Genomic DNA, 18,469 nt, shown 5'->3' with positions numbered 1-18,469 from the left:
ACATAGTAATAATATTTATACTATGCGCTATTCAAATTGAAATTAAAACTGAAACATCCTACGACGTATATTCTCTTCTAGTTAAATGATTAACAATGGAATGTTAAAGGTTGACTAGCAAATAAAACATCTACATTTTGACCATAATAAGGCAAGACCTTTTGTGGTGATAGAAGTGTTTTTTCTATACACAGTAAACATTTAAACTAACATGCTGCATGCTTCGTGAAGGTATATTATAATTACTCTAAGAATTATAACCATTAGAATTTCAGAGGGATTAAACAACATTCCATTATTTTCAAATGTTTACCATTCACATTGACCTTGGTGTATTTGCCATAAGTTATATTCATATGTTAAACTATGCAGGCCTACCAGCTGCCAAAGAGCAGTAATGAACATGGTATTTGTACTAAAGTAATGTGAAGTGAACCTGGAGGATACTTCAACTCCACCATATTGATGATAATGTATTGGTAGTAATGTTGATGATAATGAACATGGTGTTGGTAGTAATGTTGATGATAATGAACATGGTGTTGGTAGTAATGTTGATGATAATGAACATGGTGTTGATACCATTAGTGTGAAGGTAACATGAAGGATACTTCCACTCCACAATGTTGATGCTGGCCCGGCGGATGGGGTTCTTAAGGCTGAGGAAGAAGAGTGAGCGGAGAGGCCGAGGGTTTCCTCCTGTAGCCATCAACTTCTTCAGCTTCTCCTTCTGCTTCCTCTTCAGGGTCTCCTCGTCCATGATGTAGGACGACAGCGGAGGGTCAGCCATGGTGGTAGGACTACAACCTCGATACAATCAGTAGTAGAACCAGAGTATTTCCCTTGTTCTATTACGTATCCAGGCGTCTTGTCCCCAGCCCAAATCTTTGTGTCCTATCTTTGTCTCCTGCCTATCCTTAAGTTAGCCTCACTGGTCCTCGACTCTCTGTGCAGCGCTCAGCTCTACATGAAAGGCATGCCTTTGCTGAACAGTTGGTTGTACAACCAAATAAATATAGACAATGGGAGTGGCTATAAGGGAGTAGGGTAGCAGAAGTGGAAGACGCATGTCAATGCAGGCTCTAGCATTCAGATTGGCCCAAGCAGACTCTGACAGATTGTGATAAATTGGGTTTTTTAATTACAAAACAACCACAATGAAATACAAATAATAATAGAGTTCTTGAGCATTACCTCTCTGTGAAACTTAATTATACAACTAGGAGGCAATATTCTATTATATTGACTGATAAACATCTAAATGTGAGTAGAATTTTCACTCTCAGGCATTTATTCTGTTAGTCTATCAAACCAAAATGAACTCCAACGAACGTCGAGTTAATGAGTTAATTAGTTAATGCATGAAAGATGTTAGAATCGGATTTTTCCATGAGTAACAATATAATTCTAAGCAAGGACTAAACATTAGCTGAGGCTGGTGAGTTGCCTCTAAAAAAACAATAAAATGTTGAAAAGTTGTTATATTGTGCTTATCAAATAAATTGTTATCAAGTATTTGTAACTATGTTGTATATGAATGATAAACATCTTAACTTATTGAGTGAGTTTGAGGATGGCTGGTTCAAGCAGCCTCAACTGGCCCAGTCTGATTGGACTGGGCTGGGCGAGGCTGCACACCTGATGCACATTGAGTTAGGGCTGCTCGATTATGGGAAAAATCATAATCACGATTATTTTGGTCAATATTGATATCACGATTATTCAAACGATTATTTTTGAGTTTGAAAACATGCATTTATTGACACAATCAATTATGACATAGAAACATGCTCTCACACTCCCCCCTCATGGAGGCAGGGGAAGTGCTTGCCTCCAGTCTCTTTCACAGCCGTTTTTATGTAAGGTCAGGCTCAGCCATTCTAAATAGGTTCTACACATACGTGAAATAATACATTCCCTATTTAATGTCTAGAGAACAACGGTCCCAGCATTTCTCCATAGCAAAGTTAAAAGTCACAAAGCCATAACAAACACATGGCCAGTGATGTTGATAGGTTTTCAATGTAGTGAGTCCCCGGGACCCACAGGTGGCGAGTTGGGTGGGTCCCTGAGAAATTCAATGGGTTCCGACTCCCCAGTTTAAAAAATGTGTTTCTTTTTTATTATTATTCTATTTCTTAAATTAAATTAATAGTGTTAAACTCCTTGATGGTGGTATGATATGGTTAGAGCTGGAGTACTCAACCGTTCATGTTTAACACTAGAAACGCCGGGCCGTTTTTACTTACTCCTAGCGCCGCAAGAGGGGTCAAATGACCCCTAAGTAATTTTAATGAGAGGCTGTGCATTTGCACATAATGATCACTAGGTGGCGCCAATGAGCTATTACCGCGCGAGCGCCACATTTGTGTGTGTGTGTGTCACAAGCCTAGTCCTCACGATTTTGTCATAAATGTACATATATTCAATCAGAAGGATTGCAAAAAAATCCTGTTTGATTTACTCATTCGACACGAATGAGCACAGCATCGAGCAGTGGAAACGTGGGTTTATTTACTATGAAGTTCGTATTTTTAATTGTTGAAATGAAATCAGCGGTGACGAGCTAGTTGTTTTGGTAGCGGCTAAATTAGCATGTCGCGATACTTTGTACAGGGGATCACGTCTGCGCCGAGTAGATGCGCAGAGGGTTGAAACAGCGCTTGTCCGATCTGCTCACAAGAAGGTTTCTTTGGCCAGTTACTGTGATTAAACACGAGTTGTTTAATGTTCACAATGTATCGTTTTTCATGGGGAAAATGAGATGCGTCCCCGGGACGCATGGATAGTGAGTTTAGTGCGTCCTTTCAGATTTTAATGCGTCAGGGACGCAGGACGCGTACCTAGCAACATCACTGGATGGCTAATAAAAATCATATTGTTGTTAAACAGAAATACATATACAAGATGTACTTGGCAGTTCTGCCTTAAAGAACTCTTAGTTAAAGTCTGCTATAGGAGCTTGTTATCGTTCATCAAACTGTAACGTTACGGAAACTTTAATATTCCACACGGTAGGTCTACTCCAACATGTCTGTCAACAGTCGATGCTGCTGATTGGCGGTTAACTGGCATGTCCCGCCTCCTGCCAACGGCATACTTCCTGATGCAGCACGCCTGTTAGATTGTACTCCCTCTCGCCGCGTTGAATGCTTTCGCACGCGCGTCTCTTTCATAAACTTTCATAAACTCTCTAGACCAGGGGTGTCAAACTCATTTTAGCTCAGGGGCCACATGGAGGATAATCTATTCCCAAGTGGGCCGGACCGGTAAAAATATGGCATAATTATGTAAAATTAAACATGCTGTGAGCACACCAAACACAGGTTTCCCATTTACTTCTGTGAATAAAAAGGACGATGACCATTTTTCTTGGAAAACTCTGCACTCTGTGTCCACTTTTCGTCTTTTTGACAGAGACATTTTGGGGCAATGAGAGTGCCAAAGCGCATAATGTTGAAAGTATAAGGCAGAACGACAAGGTAGCTCCGGGCTAGCTGCACTACCTGTTTATACTTGCTCCCTGATCAGCCCCGGTATAAAGTTTTCTTGCTTAACATAATTGCTATTGCGACTTCTAGTGGACACATTAAGAAGTTTACTTCTTTGAAAAATATATATCATTTTACGTTACATTCCAAAGCGACTTCCAGTTACACACAATTGTCCAGTAGTTCAATGTACAAAAAATTAATCAGTGCCAGTCAATGCAATCCATGTAATGCTAGGAAGGATTTGTATAAAAAAAAAATAAAAAAAATTATACTTTTTTTTTTTTTTTTTACAATACTGTACTTCACAAAATCATCTCGCGGGCCGGATTAAACCCGTTCGCGGGCCGTACGTTTGACACCCCTGCTCTAGACCTACTGTAAAACGGAAAATGTCAAATTAAAAATAAATGTCGATCATACGAGTTTGGAGATCGTTTGACCCCAAAATCGATATCGCGATCGAAATTCGATTAATTGCACAGCCCTACATTGAGTAATCAGTGCGACAGGTTAAGCCAGCCATCACCGCACGCTACAGAGCCCAATATAAGTCACATAGGTGGCGTATAGCAATTTACATTCTTACTTTACTTAACTCATTTATTAAATTGTAGCAGTTAGTGATGTTATGGTTTGCCTCGAGGCATCGGGGCGTGTGTCGAGTACCTCGGCTCCTCCCCCCAGCGAAGCTCTGTATCGAGTAGGATTCACATCGGTGAAATGACGTAGCGTGTGACGTTCGAGGCTTCATCTTGGGCTGTTCCGCGATATGGGTTCACAATTGTATGGAGTTAGAATCATGCCAAAATCCCGCACACACGCAAAACGTGTTTTGCTCACGCGCAACGATTCACACACACACAAAACATGTTTTAGAGTGCACTCACACTAGGCCATCTGGCAGTGGCCGTTGGCCGTTTTCACACCTAACCGTGCTCAAATGGCCCCATTGTTCTCTGGCCTGCACTCACACTAGGCCATCTGGCCGTGGCCGTTGGCCGTCGCAACTGTGGCCTGGCCAAGGTAGGCTCTTGGGTAACCCTTCCTTTTACAGTCCCCTAATTACTAGGTATTTACCCGGTACATACATGGTAAATCATAGTGTATTACTGGGTAATTGCCACTGGTAATAAGAAGGTAAATACAGAGGTAGTTACCAGGTAAATACATGGCAAATCATAGTGTATTACTGGGTAATTACCACTGGTAATTAGAAGGTAAATACAGAGGAATTATCCGGTAAATTATAGTGTATTACTGTGTAATTACCACTGGTAATAAGAAGGTAAATACAGAGGAATTACAGCTGAAGTACTAAGTAAAACCTCCACTATTACCCATCAACTCAACTAAGTAGCGTGTAGTTGTTTAGGTTGGTAATAACTCCGATATTGTGTACTTCCTAGGAAATTAGGCAACCAATTCTTATAAACACCTATTATCCAAGGTTTATGTTGGTAACAGCCCAAATTTAATGATGTACTATCTAGATATTAGCATAGTGCTTTCCAATAAAATACTTTTTCTTAGTTATTATTCATAGCTACACCCATTTAGAAAGGGTTTATTCGATTTACCACTATGGAATTACGTACCTGGTAACAACCTCTGCAGGAAGTTTTCCTCTAGTGTCATGGTACATCTTCTTAAATACTGGGTACGAAGCCGTTTGTTTCCATGGTATTACCAGGTTCTTACCATATAATTTATAATAGATGGATTCCATTATCCATGCAGTCAACACAAACATGTACCATGTACGTTCTGCGACGTTACCAAGTAAAACACGACAATTTACCCAGTAATTAAGCTGAAACTGTACTGTAAAAGGAAGCCTCGTTTGTTTCCATGGTATTACCAGGTTCTTACCATATAATTTATAATACATTTCATTGTCCATGCAGTCAACACAAACTTGTACCAAGTACGTTCTGCGACGTTACCAAGTAAAACACGACAATTTACCCAGTAAGTAAGCTGAAACTGTACTGTAAAAGGAAGCCTTGTTTGTTTCCATGGTATATTACCAGGTTCTTACCGTATAATTTGTAATACATTATTCCCTTTTCCATGCAGTCAACACAAACTTGTACCATGTACGTTCTGCGACGTTACCAAGTAAAACACGACAATTTACCCAGTAATTAAGCTGAAACTGTACTGTAAAAGGAAGCCTCGTTTATTTCCATGGTATTATCAGGTTCTTACCATTGTAATACATTATTCCCTTTTCCATGCAGTCAACACAAACTTGTACCATGTACGTTCTGCAACGTTACCAAGTAAAACACGACAATTTACCCAGTAAGTAAGCTGAAACTGTACTGTAAAAGGAAGCCTAGTTTGTTTCCATGGTATTACCAGGCTCTTACCATATAAGTTGTAACTGGTTATTCCCTTTTTCCATGCAATCAACACAAACCATATATGTTCTGCAACATCGTTCACCAGTAGTTAAGCACTTTAATTGTTGTTATAAAACCCCAAACCACTGTTGATGAAAGGCATATTAAAATTAAACAAAATCAAAGGCTTATCTTTCAAACAATGCATGTCTCACAAACAGGCACTGAACACTGAAGAAATCGGACAAAAAAAAGAGCCGTCCACATCAACTCAATTTAAATGTTACTGATGGTGTTTTCATAAAACACATGACATTGTTATGGCAAGTGACCACAAGGAAGACTGCTTCAACCTCTTCAATTTGAATAAGCGGTGAATGCCATGCAGCAATCTGCCTATGGGAGCATCTTTGTGGTCATTCGCAAACCAATGAGTCCACTCGATGAATGAGAGATGACTCTTTAGTGTCTTCTCTGTGAGGTATCCCTGCAGTCTCCACATCTGGGATTTGAAGGCTGACCAAGACCTGACCAGGTACCTCCAAATCTCCCCTTCCATACTGTAATAAAGAATCAGAAGACAAGAAAATAAACATTAGGACTGTCAATTAATAAACATTTCTAGAACATATAGAACTCCAAGATTATTTTGTTTATTAGTTAAAAAAGGATGCTGATCCTCTGGCCATTGTGTTTGGTCATATTGAAAAGATAAAAAGGCATAGCCATAAATACAGTTAATAGGACGGGAGGGGACAGGCTGTTAGCTCCGGTTAGCACTTTAGCATCGAGCTAGCGGAGCTTCTGTCATTCAAATAACTCAGAAACAATTCCATGGTAACGTCTCTGCCACCAGTCGGTGAGTGTAACTTTTTGACGGTCCCTAAAACAGGTAGCAGCCAGAACGTAAATGACGTTGTTGCACAGACATCGATAGCGACAACATGTGTTTGTGATTTTCGCGATACGCCGTCCTAAACCGTCCTCAACATACTAAGCCCGTAATGTATTGCACTTATGTTGATGAATCCGATTGGGTGGTAAACCGAATATCCGGCGAATATCAAACCGGAGGCTAACTTGCACCTGTTGAGGTGGCATGCTCCGGTAGAGCTGCTTTTTAGCATTGCGCTAACCGGGGCTAACAGAGCCTGTCTCTTCCCGTCCTATTAACTGTACTTATGGGAGAGAGCCCGATTAAATCCGGATATTTTAATAAATTGGGTGTTATAGGTTTTAAACCCCTCCTCCCTGCTCTGCATCGTGTCCTCTACAACCTGAGGACCTCACCCCTCCCCCAACTGTCACCTCTACAGTGTCCTTCACGCCTGACCTGGTGAGAAGACAGCTAACAAGACTCCACTCCGGCAAAGCTGCAGGCCCTGATGGTGTGTTGCCCAGGGTGCTTAAAGCCTGTGCCCATCAGCTGTGTGGAGTACTGAGTCTGGTCTTCAGCCTGAGCCTGCACCTTCAGAGGGTCCCCGTGCTGTGGAAGACGTCCTGCCTCGTTCCTGTACCTAAGAAGCCGCGTCCCAACGGCCCTCAGGACTACAGACCGGTGGCCCTGACGTCCTACGTCATGAAGACCCTGGAGAGGCTCATCCTGGAGCAGCTAAGGCCTATGGTCAGGCCCTTCACTGATCCACTACAGTTCGCCTACCAGCCCCGCCTGGGAGTTGAGGACGGCATCATCTACCTGCTGAACAGAGTCTACACTCATCTGGACAAGCCGGCAAGCACTGTGAGAGTCATGTTCTTTGATTTCTCCAGTGCCTTCAACACCATCCGTCCGGCTCTACTGGGTGAGAAGATGACTGCGATGGAGGTGGAGGCCCCCATCGTGTCCTGGATTGTTGATTACCTGACGGGCAGACCACAGTACGTACGCCTACAGAACTGTGTGTCTGACAAGGTGGTCAGCAACACTGGGGCCCCACAGGGGACTGTCCTCTCTCCCTTCCTCTTCACCCTTTTCACCTCAGACGTTTGCACTGAGTCCTGCCACCAACTATTGCACTGAGTCCTGCCACCTTCAGAAGTTTTCTGATGACTCAGCAATAGTTGGCTGCATTGAAAAGGGGGATGACCGTGAATACAGGACTGTTGTGGACAATTTTGTCACTTGGAGTGAGCTGAATCACCTGCAACTCAACGTGACAAAGACGAAGGAGCTCATTGTGGATCTGAGGAGGGAGAAAACAGCAGCTGTGACCCCTGTTTCCATACAGGGGGTCCCAGTGGACACTGTTGAGTAAGTAGTACCTGGGGGTGTACTTTAATAACAAGTTGGACTGGACTAGAAACGCTGAGGCTGTCTACAAAAAAGGCCAAAGCCGACTCTTTTGCCTCAGGAGGCTGAGGTCCTTTAACATCTGCCGGACGATGCTGAGGATGTTTTACGAGTCTGTTGTAGCCAGTGCAATCTTCTTCGCTGTCACATGCTGGGGCAGTGGGATGAGGGTTGCAGACACCAACAGACTTGAAAGACTGATTAGGAGGGCCGGTGATGTTGTGGGGGAGGAACTGGACACCCTGACGACCGTGGCAGAGAGGAGGATGCTGTCCAGGCTTCAGTCCATCTTGGACAATGTCACCCACCCTCTCTATGACACACTGGCCCTGCAGAGGAGCACCTTCAGCAGGAGATTCCTCTCACCCAGATGCACCACAGAGCGCCACAGGAAATCTTTCCTGCCTGTGGCCATTAAACTTTACAACGCCTCCCTTAGAAGGTCAGACACCGTCCCTCTCTGTAATCTCTGATCTCAAACAAGGACTATAATTCTTGCACCTTTTGCACAATACTGTACAATTATTTTTGTACAGTGCTGTCTTTTGTGTATGTATGTATATATATGTATATGTATGTATATGTGTATGTATGTATATATATGTATGTATATGTATGTGTATGTATTGTGGCAACCCGCCACGTTGAGCGCACCAACTCCTCCCAAACAGGACACAATTGCGTTGCGAAAAGCCAAAAAAAAGGCATGTTTATTGCAGAACATAAAAGTCTCTCCAAACACAAAAAACGTACGACCTGGGAGGAATCAACGGTCCCCTCCTTCGTGGGTGGAATCCCGTCACCCACGAGGACCGGTCTCTCCGTGCTGGAGCTCCAGGGCTGGGTGAGCCCCGAATGAGTGGAGAAGCGGGCTATTTAAGCCCTGCTTCTCCACTTGTTCCTCAGGTGCTCTGAATATCCTTAATTGGCCCAGGCCGGGTTGCCACACTCCTCCACCCTTTGCTGAAGCCTCGGGTGGCCTTTTGGAGGGGCGGCGGCCCGGCGCGCAGCATGGCTGCTTCTGCTGCCGGCGTGGCTCGTTTTGCGGCCTCGTCTCCCGCGGCCTCGTCTCGGGCCGCGTCGTCTCTGGCGGCGTCGTCTCTGGCGGCGTCGTCTCTGGCGGCGTCGTCTCTGGCGGCATCGTCTCTGCTGCGTCGGCTCCGGCTGCGTGATGGTCTGGTTTGGGGGTGGCTTGAGGTGGGCGTTCCCACCCAAAATGGCCCGTAGCTCGGTCGAGTTGCCCGCATCCTCCACCGTATGTGGCAACCCGCCACGTTGAGCGCACCAACTCCTCCCAAACAGGACACAATTGCGTTGCGAAAAGCCAAAAAAAAGGCATGTTTATTGCAGAACATAAAAGTCTCTCCAAACACAAAAAACGTACGACCTGGGAGGAATCAACGGTCCCCTCCTTCGTGGGTGGAATCCCGTCACCCACGAGGACCGGTCTCTCCGTGCTGGAGCTCCAGGGCTGGGTGAGCCCCGAATGAGTGGAGAAGCGGGCTATTTAAGCCCTGCTTCTCCACTTGTTCCTCAGGTGCTCTGAATATCCTTAATTGGCCCAGGCCGGGTTGCCACAGTATATATATATATGTGTATATGTGTGTATGTATGTGTATGTGTATATATGTGTATGTATGTATGTATGTATGTATGTGTATATATATATATATATATATATATGTATGTATATATGGTGTATATATATTTATATTGTCCTTAAATTTGTTATTTGTATATTTTGTTTTTCTTAGGTTGTATCTTTTATCTTTTGTGCATGTATGTGTATTTATGTTGTATGTATATGTATGTATGTATGTATGTGTGTATATGTATGTATGTGTATATATATGTATGTATGTATATGTATGTGTATATATATATATGTATATGTGTATATATATGTATGTATATGTGTGTGTGTAGATATGGATATGGATATATATATGTTATTTTTTATATTATATTTTATTCTTATTATTTATTTATATATTTGTGTATGTATATCTGGAGCTCGTGACAAAAATAATTTCCCTCTGGGATTATTAAAATATTTATCTATCTATCTATCTATCTATCTAAACAACATGTCCGAGTTATTTGAATGACAGAAGCTCCGCTAGCTCGATGCTAAAGTGCTAACCGGAGCTAACAGCCTGTCCCCTCCCGTCCTATTAACTTTTTCTCTTTTCAATATGACCAAACACAATGGCCAGAGGATCAGCATCCTTTTTTAACTAATAAACAAAATAATCTTTGAGTTCTATATGTTCTAGAAATGTTTATTAATTGACAGTCCTAATGTTTATTTTCTTGTCTTCTGATTCTTTATTACAGTATGGAAGGGGAGATTTGGAGGTACCTGGTCAGGTCTTGGTCAGCCTTCAAATCCCAGATGTGGAGACTGCAGGGATACCTCACAGAGAAGACACTAAAGAGTCATCTCTCATTCATCGAGTGGACTCATTGGTCTGCGAATGACCACAAAGATGCTCCCATAGGCAGATTGCTGCATGGCATTCACCGCTTATTCAAATTTAAGAGGTTGAAGCAGTCTTCCTTCTGGTCACTTGCCATAACAATGTCATGTGTTTTATGAAAACACCATCAGTAACATTTAAATTGAGTTGATGTGGACGGCTCTTTTTTTTGTCCGATTTCTTCAGTGTTCAGTGCCTGTTTGTGAGATATGCATTGTTTGAAAGATAAGCCTTTGATTTTGTTTAATTTTAATATGCCTTTCATCAACAGTGGTTTGGGGTTTTCAAGGTCAAGGTCAAGGTTCAACTTTATTGTCCCCGTGGGGAAATTTGTCTTGGGCACAGTGCATCATTGCTTTCTTAACATACACAAGAGTACAACAGAACAAAAACACAACCACAGACACAAACACAATCAGACAAGCCAACATTTTAACATCGAGAACATGGGGCTTGATAGACTTAAACTGCACCTTGCTGTATTACATAGAAATCGACAGTATGGGGATCAAGTGCAAGTGTTTATTGCACTAGAACTTATGGATAAAGTGCTATGTGCTAGAGTGCTTAGTTCTAAAGTGCTATGTGCTAAAGTGCTATGTGCTAAAGTACTATGTGCTAAAGTGCTAACCTATTTATTGCACATCATTCTATTGCACATTGTTCATCAGCTTAATGGAGGCTGGAACAAATTATAATTTAAAGCGGTTTGATTTGCATAGCGGCACACGGAGTCTTCTCCCTGATGGCAGGGTTTCATATTCAGGGAAGAGTGGGTGTTGGGAGTTGGAAATAATTTTCTTTGCTTTTTTCCTAACTGCCTGCTCATATATGCTCTGTATAGGCTCATATTCTTTCCTCCCTACGATTTTCATTGCTGTTTTGTGCATGCCGGCCAGTTTGCTTTTCAGCTTAACGGTTAGGTTGCCAAACCATGAGGAGATCCCATATCTAAGGATGCTCTCTACAATGGCACGGTAGAAAATCATCATGATGTGGCTGCTTACGCCGTACAATCTTAATCTTCGCAAAAAATATAGCCTCTGTTGCAGTCTATTGCACAGGTTTTCAATATGTGTCTTCCAGCAGAGAAGATTATCAATATGAACCCCTAAATACTTGTATGAGGATACCCGGGTGATTTTCTGATTTTTGATGACCACTGGCTCATGGTCAGTCACTTGCCTCGGATCCAAAACCATTTCCTGTGTTTTGGTCACATTTAGAATGAGATGGTTGGTGTCACACCACTTAATAAATAGGTCTATCTCATCCTGGTACACAGAGGGGTCCATATCCTTGTGTAGAAGGCTCAGGAGCACGGTATCGTCCGCAAATTTCACCATATAATTGTTAGGGTGCACAGTCCTACAGTCATTGGTATACAACGTAAACAGTGTTGGTGATACAACGCAACCCTGTGGGCTCCTGTGTAACAGTGTTTGGTGTCTGACAGTGTTCTGTTGACCTTCACTTGCTGTGTTCTGTTCGTTAAAAAAGAGTAAAACCATTTGATCAAGGTGGGGTTTACACTCATGTCTTTGAGCTTCTCTAATAGTATGTGAATTTGCACTGCATTAAAAGCTGAGCTGAAATCTACAAATACAATTCTAGCATAAGCTTTTGTATTCTCAAGGTGCTTGGAAATAAAGTGCAAGGTGCAAAGGATTGCATCATCAGTACTGCATTCCTGTTTATACGCAAACTGGTACATGTCTAACTTTGGCTCAACATCCTTCATGAGCAGTGATACAACAAATTTTTCAAAACATTTCATAACAATAGAAGTAAGGGCTACGGGACGGAAATCATTGTTTTCTGTGGCACAGGGCTTTTTAGGCACTGGAGTTATAATTGACTTCTTCCACAGAGCTGGAACTGTGTGAATGTTAAGTGACTTTTGGAATATTGGACACCATGCTGTTGTTAGTTCCTCTGCACAGCTTTTGAGTAAAAAAGCTGGCAGGCCATCAGGGCCTGCGGCCTTGCCCGTACGTACTCTACTAAAGAGACGGCGGATGCTGGTTGGGTCGACTTCCAGGCAGCAGGTGTCATCAGTGTCTGGCAGGGACTGCAAAACCCTGTCACACTCCTGAGAGAAGTTTTGACTGTCGAATCTCAGGTAAAAGTCATTCAACTCGTTTGATTTTTGGTGCTCGTCCAGGGTGATTATTTGTTTCTTTACAGGGTTCATATTAGTGACTGATTTCATTGTGTCCCAAAGTTTTTTGTGTTTTATAACAACAATTAAAGTGCTTAACTACTGGTGAACGATGTTGCAGAACATATATGGTTTGTGTTGATTGCATGGAAAAAGGGAATAACCAGTTACAACTTATATGGTAAGAGCCTGGTAATACCATGGAAACAAACTAGGCTTCCTTTTACAGTACAGTTTCAGCTTACTTACTGGGTAAATTGTCGTGTTTTACTTGGTAACGTCGCAGAACGTACATGGTACAAGTTTGTGTTGACTGCATGGAAAAGGGAATAATGTATTACAAATTATATGGTAAGAACCTGATAATACCATGGAAATGAACGAGGCTTCCTTTTACAGTACAGTTTCAGCTTAATTACTGGGTAAATTGTCGTGTTTTACTTGGTAACGTTGCAGAACGTACATGGTACAAGTTTGTGTTGACTGCATGGAAAAGGGAATAATGTATTACAAATTATATGGTAATACCATGGAAACAAACGAGGCTTCCTTTTACAGTACAGTTTCAGCTTAATTACTGGGTAAATTGTCGTGTTTTACTTGGTAACGTCGCAGAACGTACATGGTACAAGTTTGTGTTGACTGCATGGAAAAGGGAATAATGTATTACAAATTATATGGTAAGAACCTGGTAATACCATGGAAACAAACGAGGCTTCCTTTTACAGTACAGTTTCAGCTTACTTACTGGGTAAATTGTCGTGTTTTACTTGGTAACGTCGCAGAACGTACTTGGTACAAGTTTGTGTTGACTGCATGGACAATGGAATGTATCTATTATAAATTATATGGTAAGAACCTGGTAATACCATGGAAACAAACGGCTTTGTACCCATTATTTAAGAAGATGTACCATAACACTAGAGGAAAACTGTTGTTACCAGGTAAGTAATTCCATAGTGGTAAATCGAATAAACCCTTTCTAAATGGGTGCAGCTACGAATAATAACTAAGAAAAAGTATTTTATTGGAAAGCACTATGCTAATTTCTAGATAGTACATCATTAAACTTCGGCTGTTAACAACATAAACCATGGATAATAGGTGTTTATAAGAATTGGTTGCCTAATTTCCTAGGAAGTACACAATATCTGAGTTATTACCAACCTAAAACAGTTACAACTACACGCTACTTAGTTGAGTTGATGGGTAATAGTGGAGGTTTTACTTAGTACTTCAGCTGTAATTCCTCTGTATTTACCTTCTTATTACCAGTGGTAATTACACAGTAATACACTATAATTTACCGGATAATTCCTCTGTATTTACCTTCTTATTACCAGTGGTAATTACCCAGTAATACACTATGATTTATCATGTATTTGCTGGGTAAATACCTCTGTATTTACGTTCTTATTACCAGTGGTAATTACCCAGTAATACACTATGATTTACCATGCATGTACCGGGTAAATACCTAGTAATTAGGGGACTGTAAAAGGAAGGGTTACCGGCTCTTGTAGGCCTACATACGTCATCACGTCGTAAGTAACACGTCATCACCAAGCGTCCGCTGCATGGACCATAATAAAGTCTGCCGCCAGTCAGAGTTCTAACAACAATGGACAACAACACAGAGAACACAGTTCGCACTTTGCTGAGTCTGTTGCTTATTTGGATATACCGTTTAATGGGAAAGAAGGCTCGTCGCCTTTATTATGTCCTTGGTCGTCGCATGGACTATACGTCATCCAGCTCAGGTTGCGTAGCCGTGCGTGTGCGCGTGTCGGCTCATTAGCATCTGTACCGTAGCGGCCCGTACCGTAGCAGCACACCTCTCCCAAGTGGCCAAATTGGCCTGGCCTGGCCAGACTGGCCACACTCACACTGGCTGATTTGAGCAGGTGTGAAAACGGACACGGCCACGGTCAGATGGCCTAGTGTGAGTGGACCCTTACTCACGCACAATGATTCACACACACGCTCAGTGTGGTTTGCAAATACAAAACATCATTCACAAACTAATGCATTTTGCTTCAGAAACAAATACAGTATGTTTTACACATAGTACAAACTAAAATCTTTCAAGTACAAAAAAAAATCCTTCAAGTACTCAAAACAATTCTACAAGTATGGAACACTGAAAGCTGCGCGTGGATCGGAAGGCATTTGCGCGTGGATCAGCAAGGCGGAAAATTAGTGCCAAAAGTCACATGACAAACAAATGTCCTGTGATTCACACTACACAACAGCAGGTGGCGCTGTTGAGTCAGTTTAAGGCCGCCAGGACGATATTTTTTTCTCCCCAAAATCTTTATTTGATGACGGCCAACAGTGTGTGGATTCTATGGAAAGCCAAGAAGGCCACTAACTGGCCCTAGAATGGCGCGGTAAAAGTGCTAAACCGCACGGAAACCGTACGGAATCCGCAGGAACAGCGCCACCTGTTGTTGTGTAGTGTGAATCACAGGACATTTGTTTGTCACGTGACTTTTGGCACTAATTTTCCGCCTCGCTGATCCACGCGCAAATGCCTTCCGATCCACGCGCAGCTTTCAGTGTTCCGTACTTGTAGAATTGTTTTGTGTACTTGAAGGATTTTTTTTTGTACTTGAAAGATTGTGTATGTCTATGTGTAAAACATACTGTATTTGTTTTTGAAGCAAAATGCATTTGTTTGTGAATGATGTTTTGTATTTGCAAACCACACTGAGCGTGTGTGTGAATCATGTGCGTGAGTAAAACACGTTTTGTGTGTGTGTGAATCGTTGTGCGTGAGCAAAACACGTTTTGCATGTGTGCGGGTGTAGCGGTTGCGTACTCTCTCGTTGCGTTGTGATTGAGACCACGATGGAACCATTGGCAGCCAGCCGTTTATTCTGGTGGAATATTTAACAGAGGAAATGCTCTTTGAGAACCCTCACAATGGCAGCCTCTCCCAGCCGGGGTATACGTAGACTCGCCATTTACATGGAAATAAATATCACATTAAACAAATTAATATTTGAATGGGCGTTTGGTGACATACCTGGTGGAATATTTAACAGAGGAAATGCTCTTTGAGAACCCTCACAATGGCAGCCTAACATGAGAGAAAGACAAGCTGAAGTACACATTCTTGGCCAAGTCCACGCTAGCTAAGTAGCTACGACCAAAGCACATGGTAGCCAAGCTAGCGATCCTAAGCCTAAAGTCCATTTAAATGTAATAACCGATTCCAAGGAACACAATATATATATGTACAAGCAACCAAGTATTAATACAGTATTATGTACAATTAGACTCCCGTAATACATCGCCAAAGTGTGGATTCATATTTAACTGCCCTGACTACCTACCTCTCCCAGCCGGGGTATACGTAGACTGAGGAGAGGAGGCAGCAACGTACAATACAACCCCCGCATTCCGCTAGGGGGAGCTCTAGCACTCCAACCAAGGCTCCCACTACCACAGCCAGCGCAAGGATCTCGCTGGCAATGGCAAGTGGGAAGCATTAACCCTGCTACACGGGGTTTTGGCATGATTCTAACTCCATACAATTGGCACATTTTTACAAAAAGTTTACTACCCAGTTCCAAGATCACTTTAATGACTATGTAATTAATCACACTCATTCTCAGTCATCATGCAGTTGTTCTATTATTACAATTATTAGACATTCTATTTTGCCCGGGATGACTTAAAATCTTTGTCAAATTATTTATTTTCTACCATGAGCACGGGAGATATTTATGAATGGCACCCTCACGCGTATCACTGAAATGACTTTAATTCTCAAATGTTTTGATGTTGTACGAAGCAAACATCGCATCATCACAGGAAACTCTTTCTTTCATCATACAATTTCATTCACCACTAGGTATCCCTAGCGTACTCATTTGAAGCTTAGAGGTCGAACCAATTTGTTGGTTCATTTGGCTGCAAGGCTTTGACGTTTCATGAGGCATCATCTAGGCACCACTAGGGTTCGGTGGCAGGGGGAGAACTAGAGAAGAGGAGAGATGGTTACCAAGGGGACAGGCTACGAAAACAGATGTTCAAGAACGCTGGTAGGACCGATACTAATGCTGCTATCCATTTGGATGGTACGCTGGTACGAGCTTCAGCGAGAACGTGACGTATTTCCCTTGCTCCAGCCTTCCAGTTTGCCATTTGTGTTTCTGTCGAGCCACGAGGGGGAGTAGTAGCAGGCTAGTCATCATTAGCAACATAGCCTCTTTAGCAAACCAGCTTCAAAACAAAACTTTACATTGAATTGCACGCAAAGCAAGACCGTGCAATGCATATGCATATTGCACGGTATTAAAACAGCAATGAAATCAAGTGTGTAAGAGGTTTTAAAAACGACATTAAAGGTCCCATGATATGCTATTTTATGTATTCTTTAATATAGGTATTAGTGGGCAACTAACACAGTATTGAAAGACCTTCCCGAAATTCAGCCGTGGTGCAGAGTTACAGCCACTCCGAGCCAGTCGCACATTGAGCTTCCCCCAAATGCGCTGTTTTGGTGTCTGTAGCTATAATGCAAATGAGGAGGAGCGAGGCGGGTCAAGGAGGAGGGTGGGGGTGTGGCCCTGAGCAGCTTGCAGCCACGGTACCATGCGCTCTGTTTACAGCGGATGTATCGCAATGGCGAGGCGCACACAGCCTTTAGCCGTGTTCTGTAAATATTCTAGAACACACGGGAGTCCTGGAGCTCTAAATATTATCATATAGCCTACATAGATATCTATATCATATAATATAGATTATCACGGCCAAAAGCTGTGTGAGCCGATATTATGAATCTCAAACGACCGCCTTGGGTTCTCCGACGTTCCTGGTTCTTCAACGTCCTCATCAATGTGAAGTAGGCTGAACCGCGACAAGGAGGAGAAAAGGATCGTTGCCGGGCAGCGCTTAGGCACCTCCGCCTCCGGCGGTGGTCCCTCAGCGGGTCTCAAGCGGGAGACATTCGCCGCCAACAATCCCTTTCTCCTCCATGTCGTGGTTCATGTTCTTGAGGGAGTCAAAGCCAAAGTTCCTTCCCCCCAATTCATTCTCAACCTTGGCTGAGATAACCCCCAATACGAGTCTCGTTGTAGAAATACCAGAGACGAGAGTCCGACGTGTTATGCGCCATAACACCAAAAGCAGAACGGCCAAATAACAAGGAAGTGTACAACACTTGCGTTACAGTCCTGGAGCTCTATATCTAAATAATATCATATAATGCATAGAAATCTATATCATTTCATACATATTATCACGGCCAAAAGCTGTGTGCGCCTCCAGACGATATTATGAATCACAAACGACTTTGTCGGGTCCTGCGACGTCTCTGGTACTTCCACTTTCACATCGACCTGAAGTCGACTGAACCGCACGCTGCCTGCTGCCGGCTGCCCGCTGCCGGGTGATGGTGCCTCGCGGCAACCGGCGGCGTGTCGCAGTTCATGTACTTCAGCCAGTCAAAGCCAAAGTTCCTTTCCCCCAATTCCTTCTCAACCATGGCTGAGATAACCCCCAATACGAGTCTTGTTGTAGAAATACCAGAGACGAGAGTCCGACGTGTTATGCGCCATAACACCAAAAGCAGAACGGTTATCCAAATAACAAGGAAGTGTACAACACTTGCGTTACAGTCCTGGAGCTCTATATCTAAATAATATCATATAATGCATAGAAATCGATATCATTTCATACATATTATCACG

General features: G+C 42.7%; 1 protein-coding gene across 3 annotated transcripts in view; it reads right to left on the bottom strand.

The window, feature by feature from the left end:
- LOC132452075 (dihydropyridine-sensitive L-type skeletal muscle calcium channel subunit alpha-1-like) overlaps positions 1-995 on the bottom strand; it is a 137,876-nt gene extending 136,881 nt beyond the window's left edge. For 2 of the 3 annotated variants that reach the window (XR_009524229.1, XM_060044442.1), the window contains exon 1: positions 612-995. Coding sequence is in view for 2 of the 3 variants with exons in the window: in XM_060044442.1 (XP_059900425.1) it covers positions 612-790 (179 nt within the window). In the remaining variant the exon portion in view is untranslated. The remainder of the gene's footprint in view (positions 1-611) is intronic. The other variant, XM_060044441.1, reaches the window with a different exon arrangement.
- Between the last annotated feature and the right edge of the window lie 17,474 nt (positions 996-18,469).

The sequence above is a fragment of the Gadus macrocephalus genome, chromosome 23 (genome assembly GCF_031168955.1).
Source record: "Gadus macrocephalus chromosome 23, ASM3116895v1".
NCBI lineage: Eukaryota > Metazoa > Chordata > Actinopteri > Gadiformes > Gadidae > Gadus > Gadus macrocephalus.
Note: the sequence above shows the minus strand (reverse complement) of the source record. Positions and strands in the feature narration are given on the sequence as shown.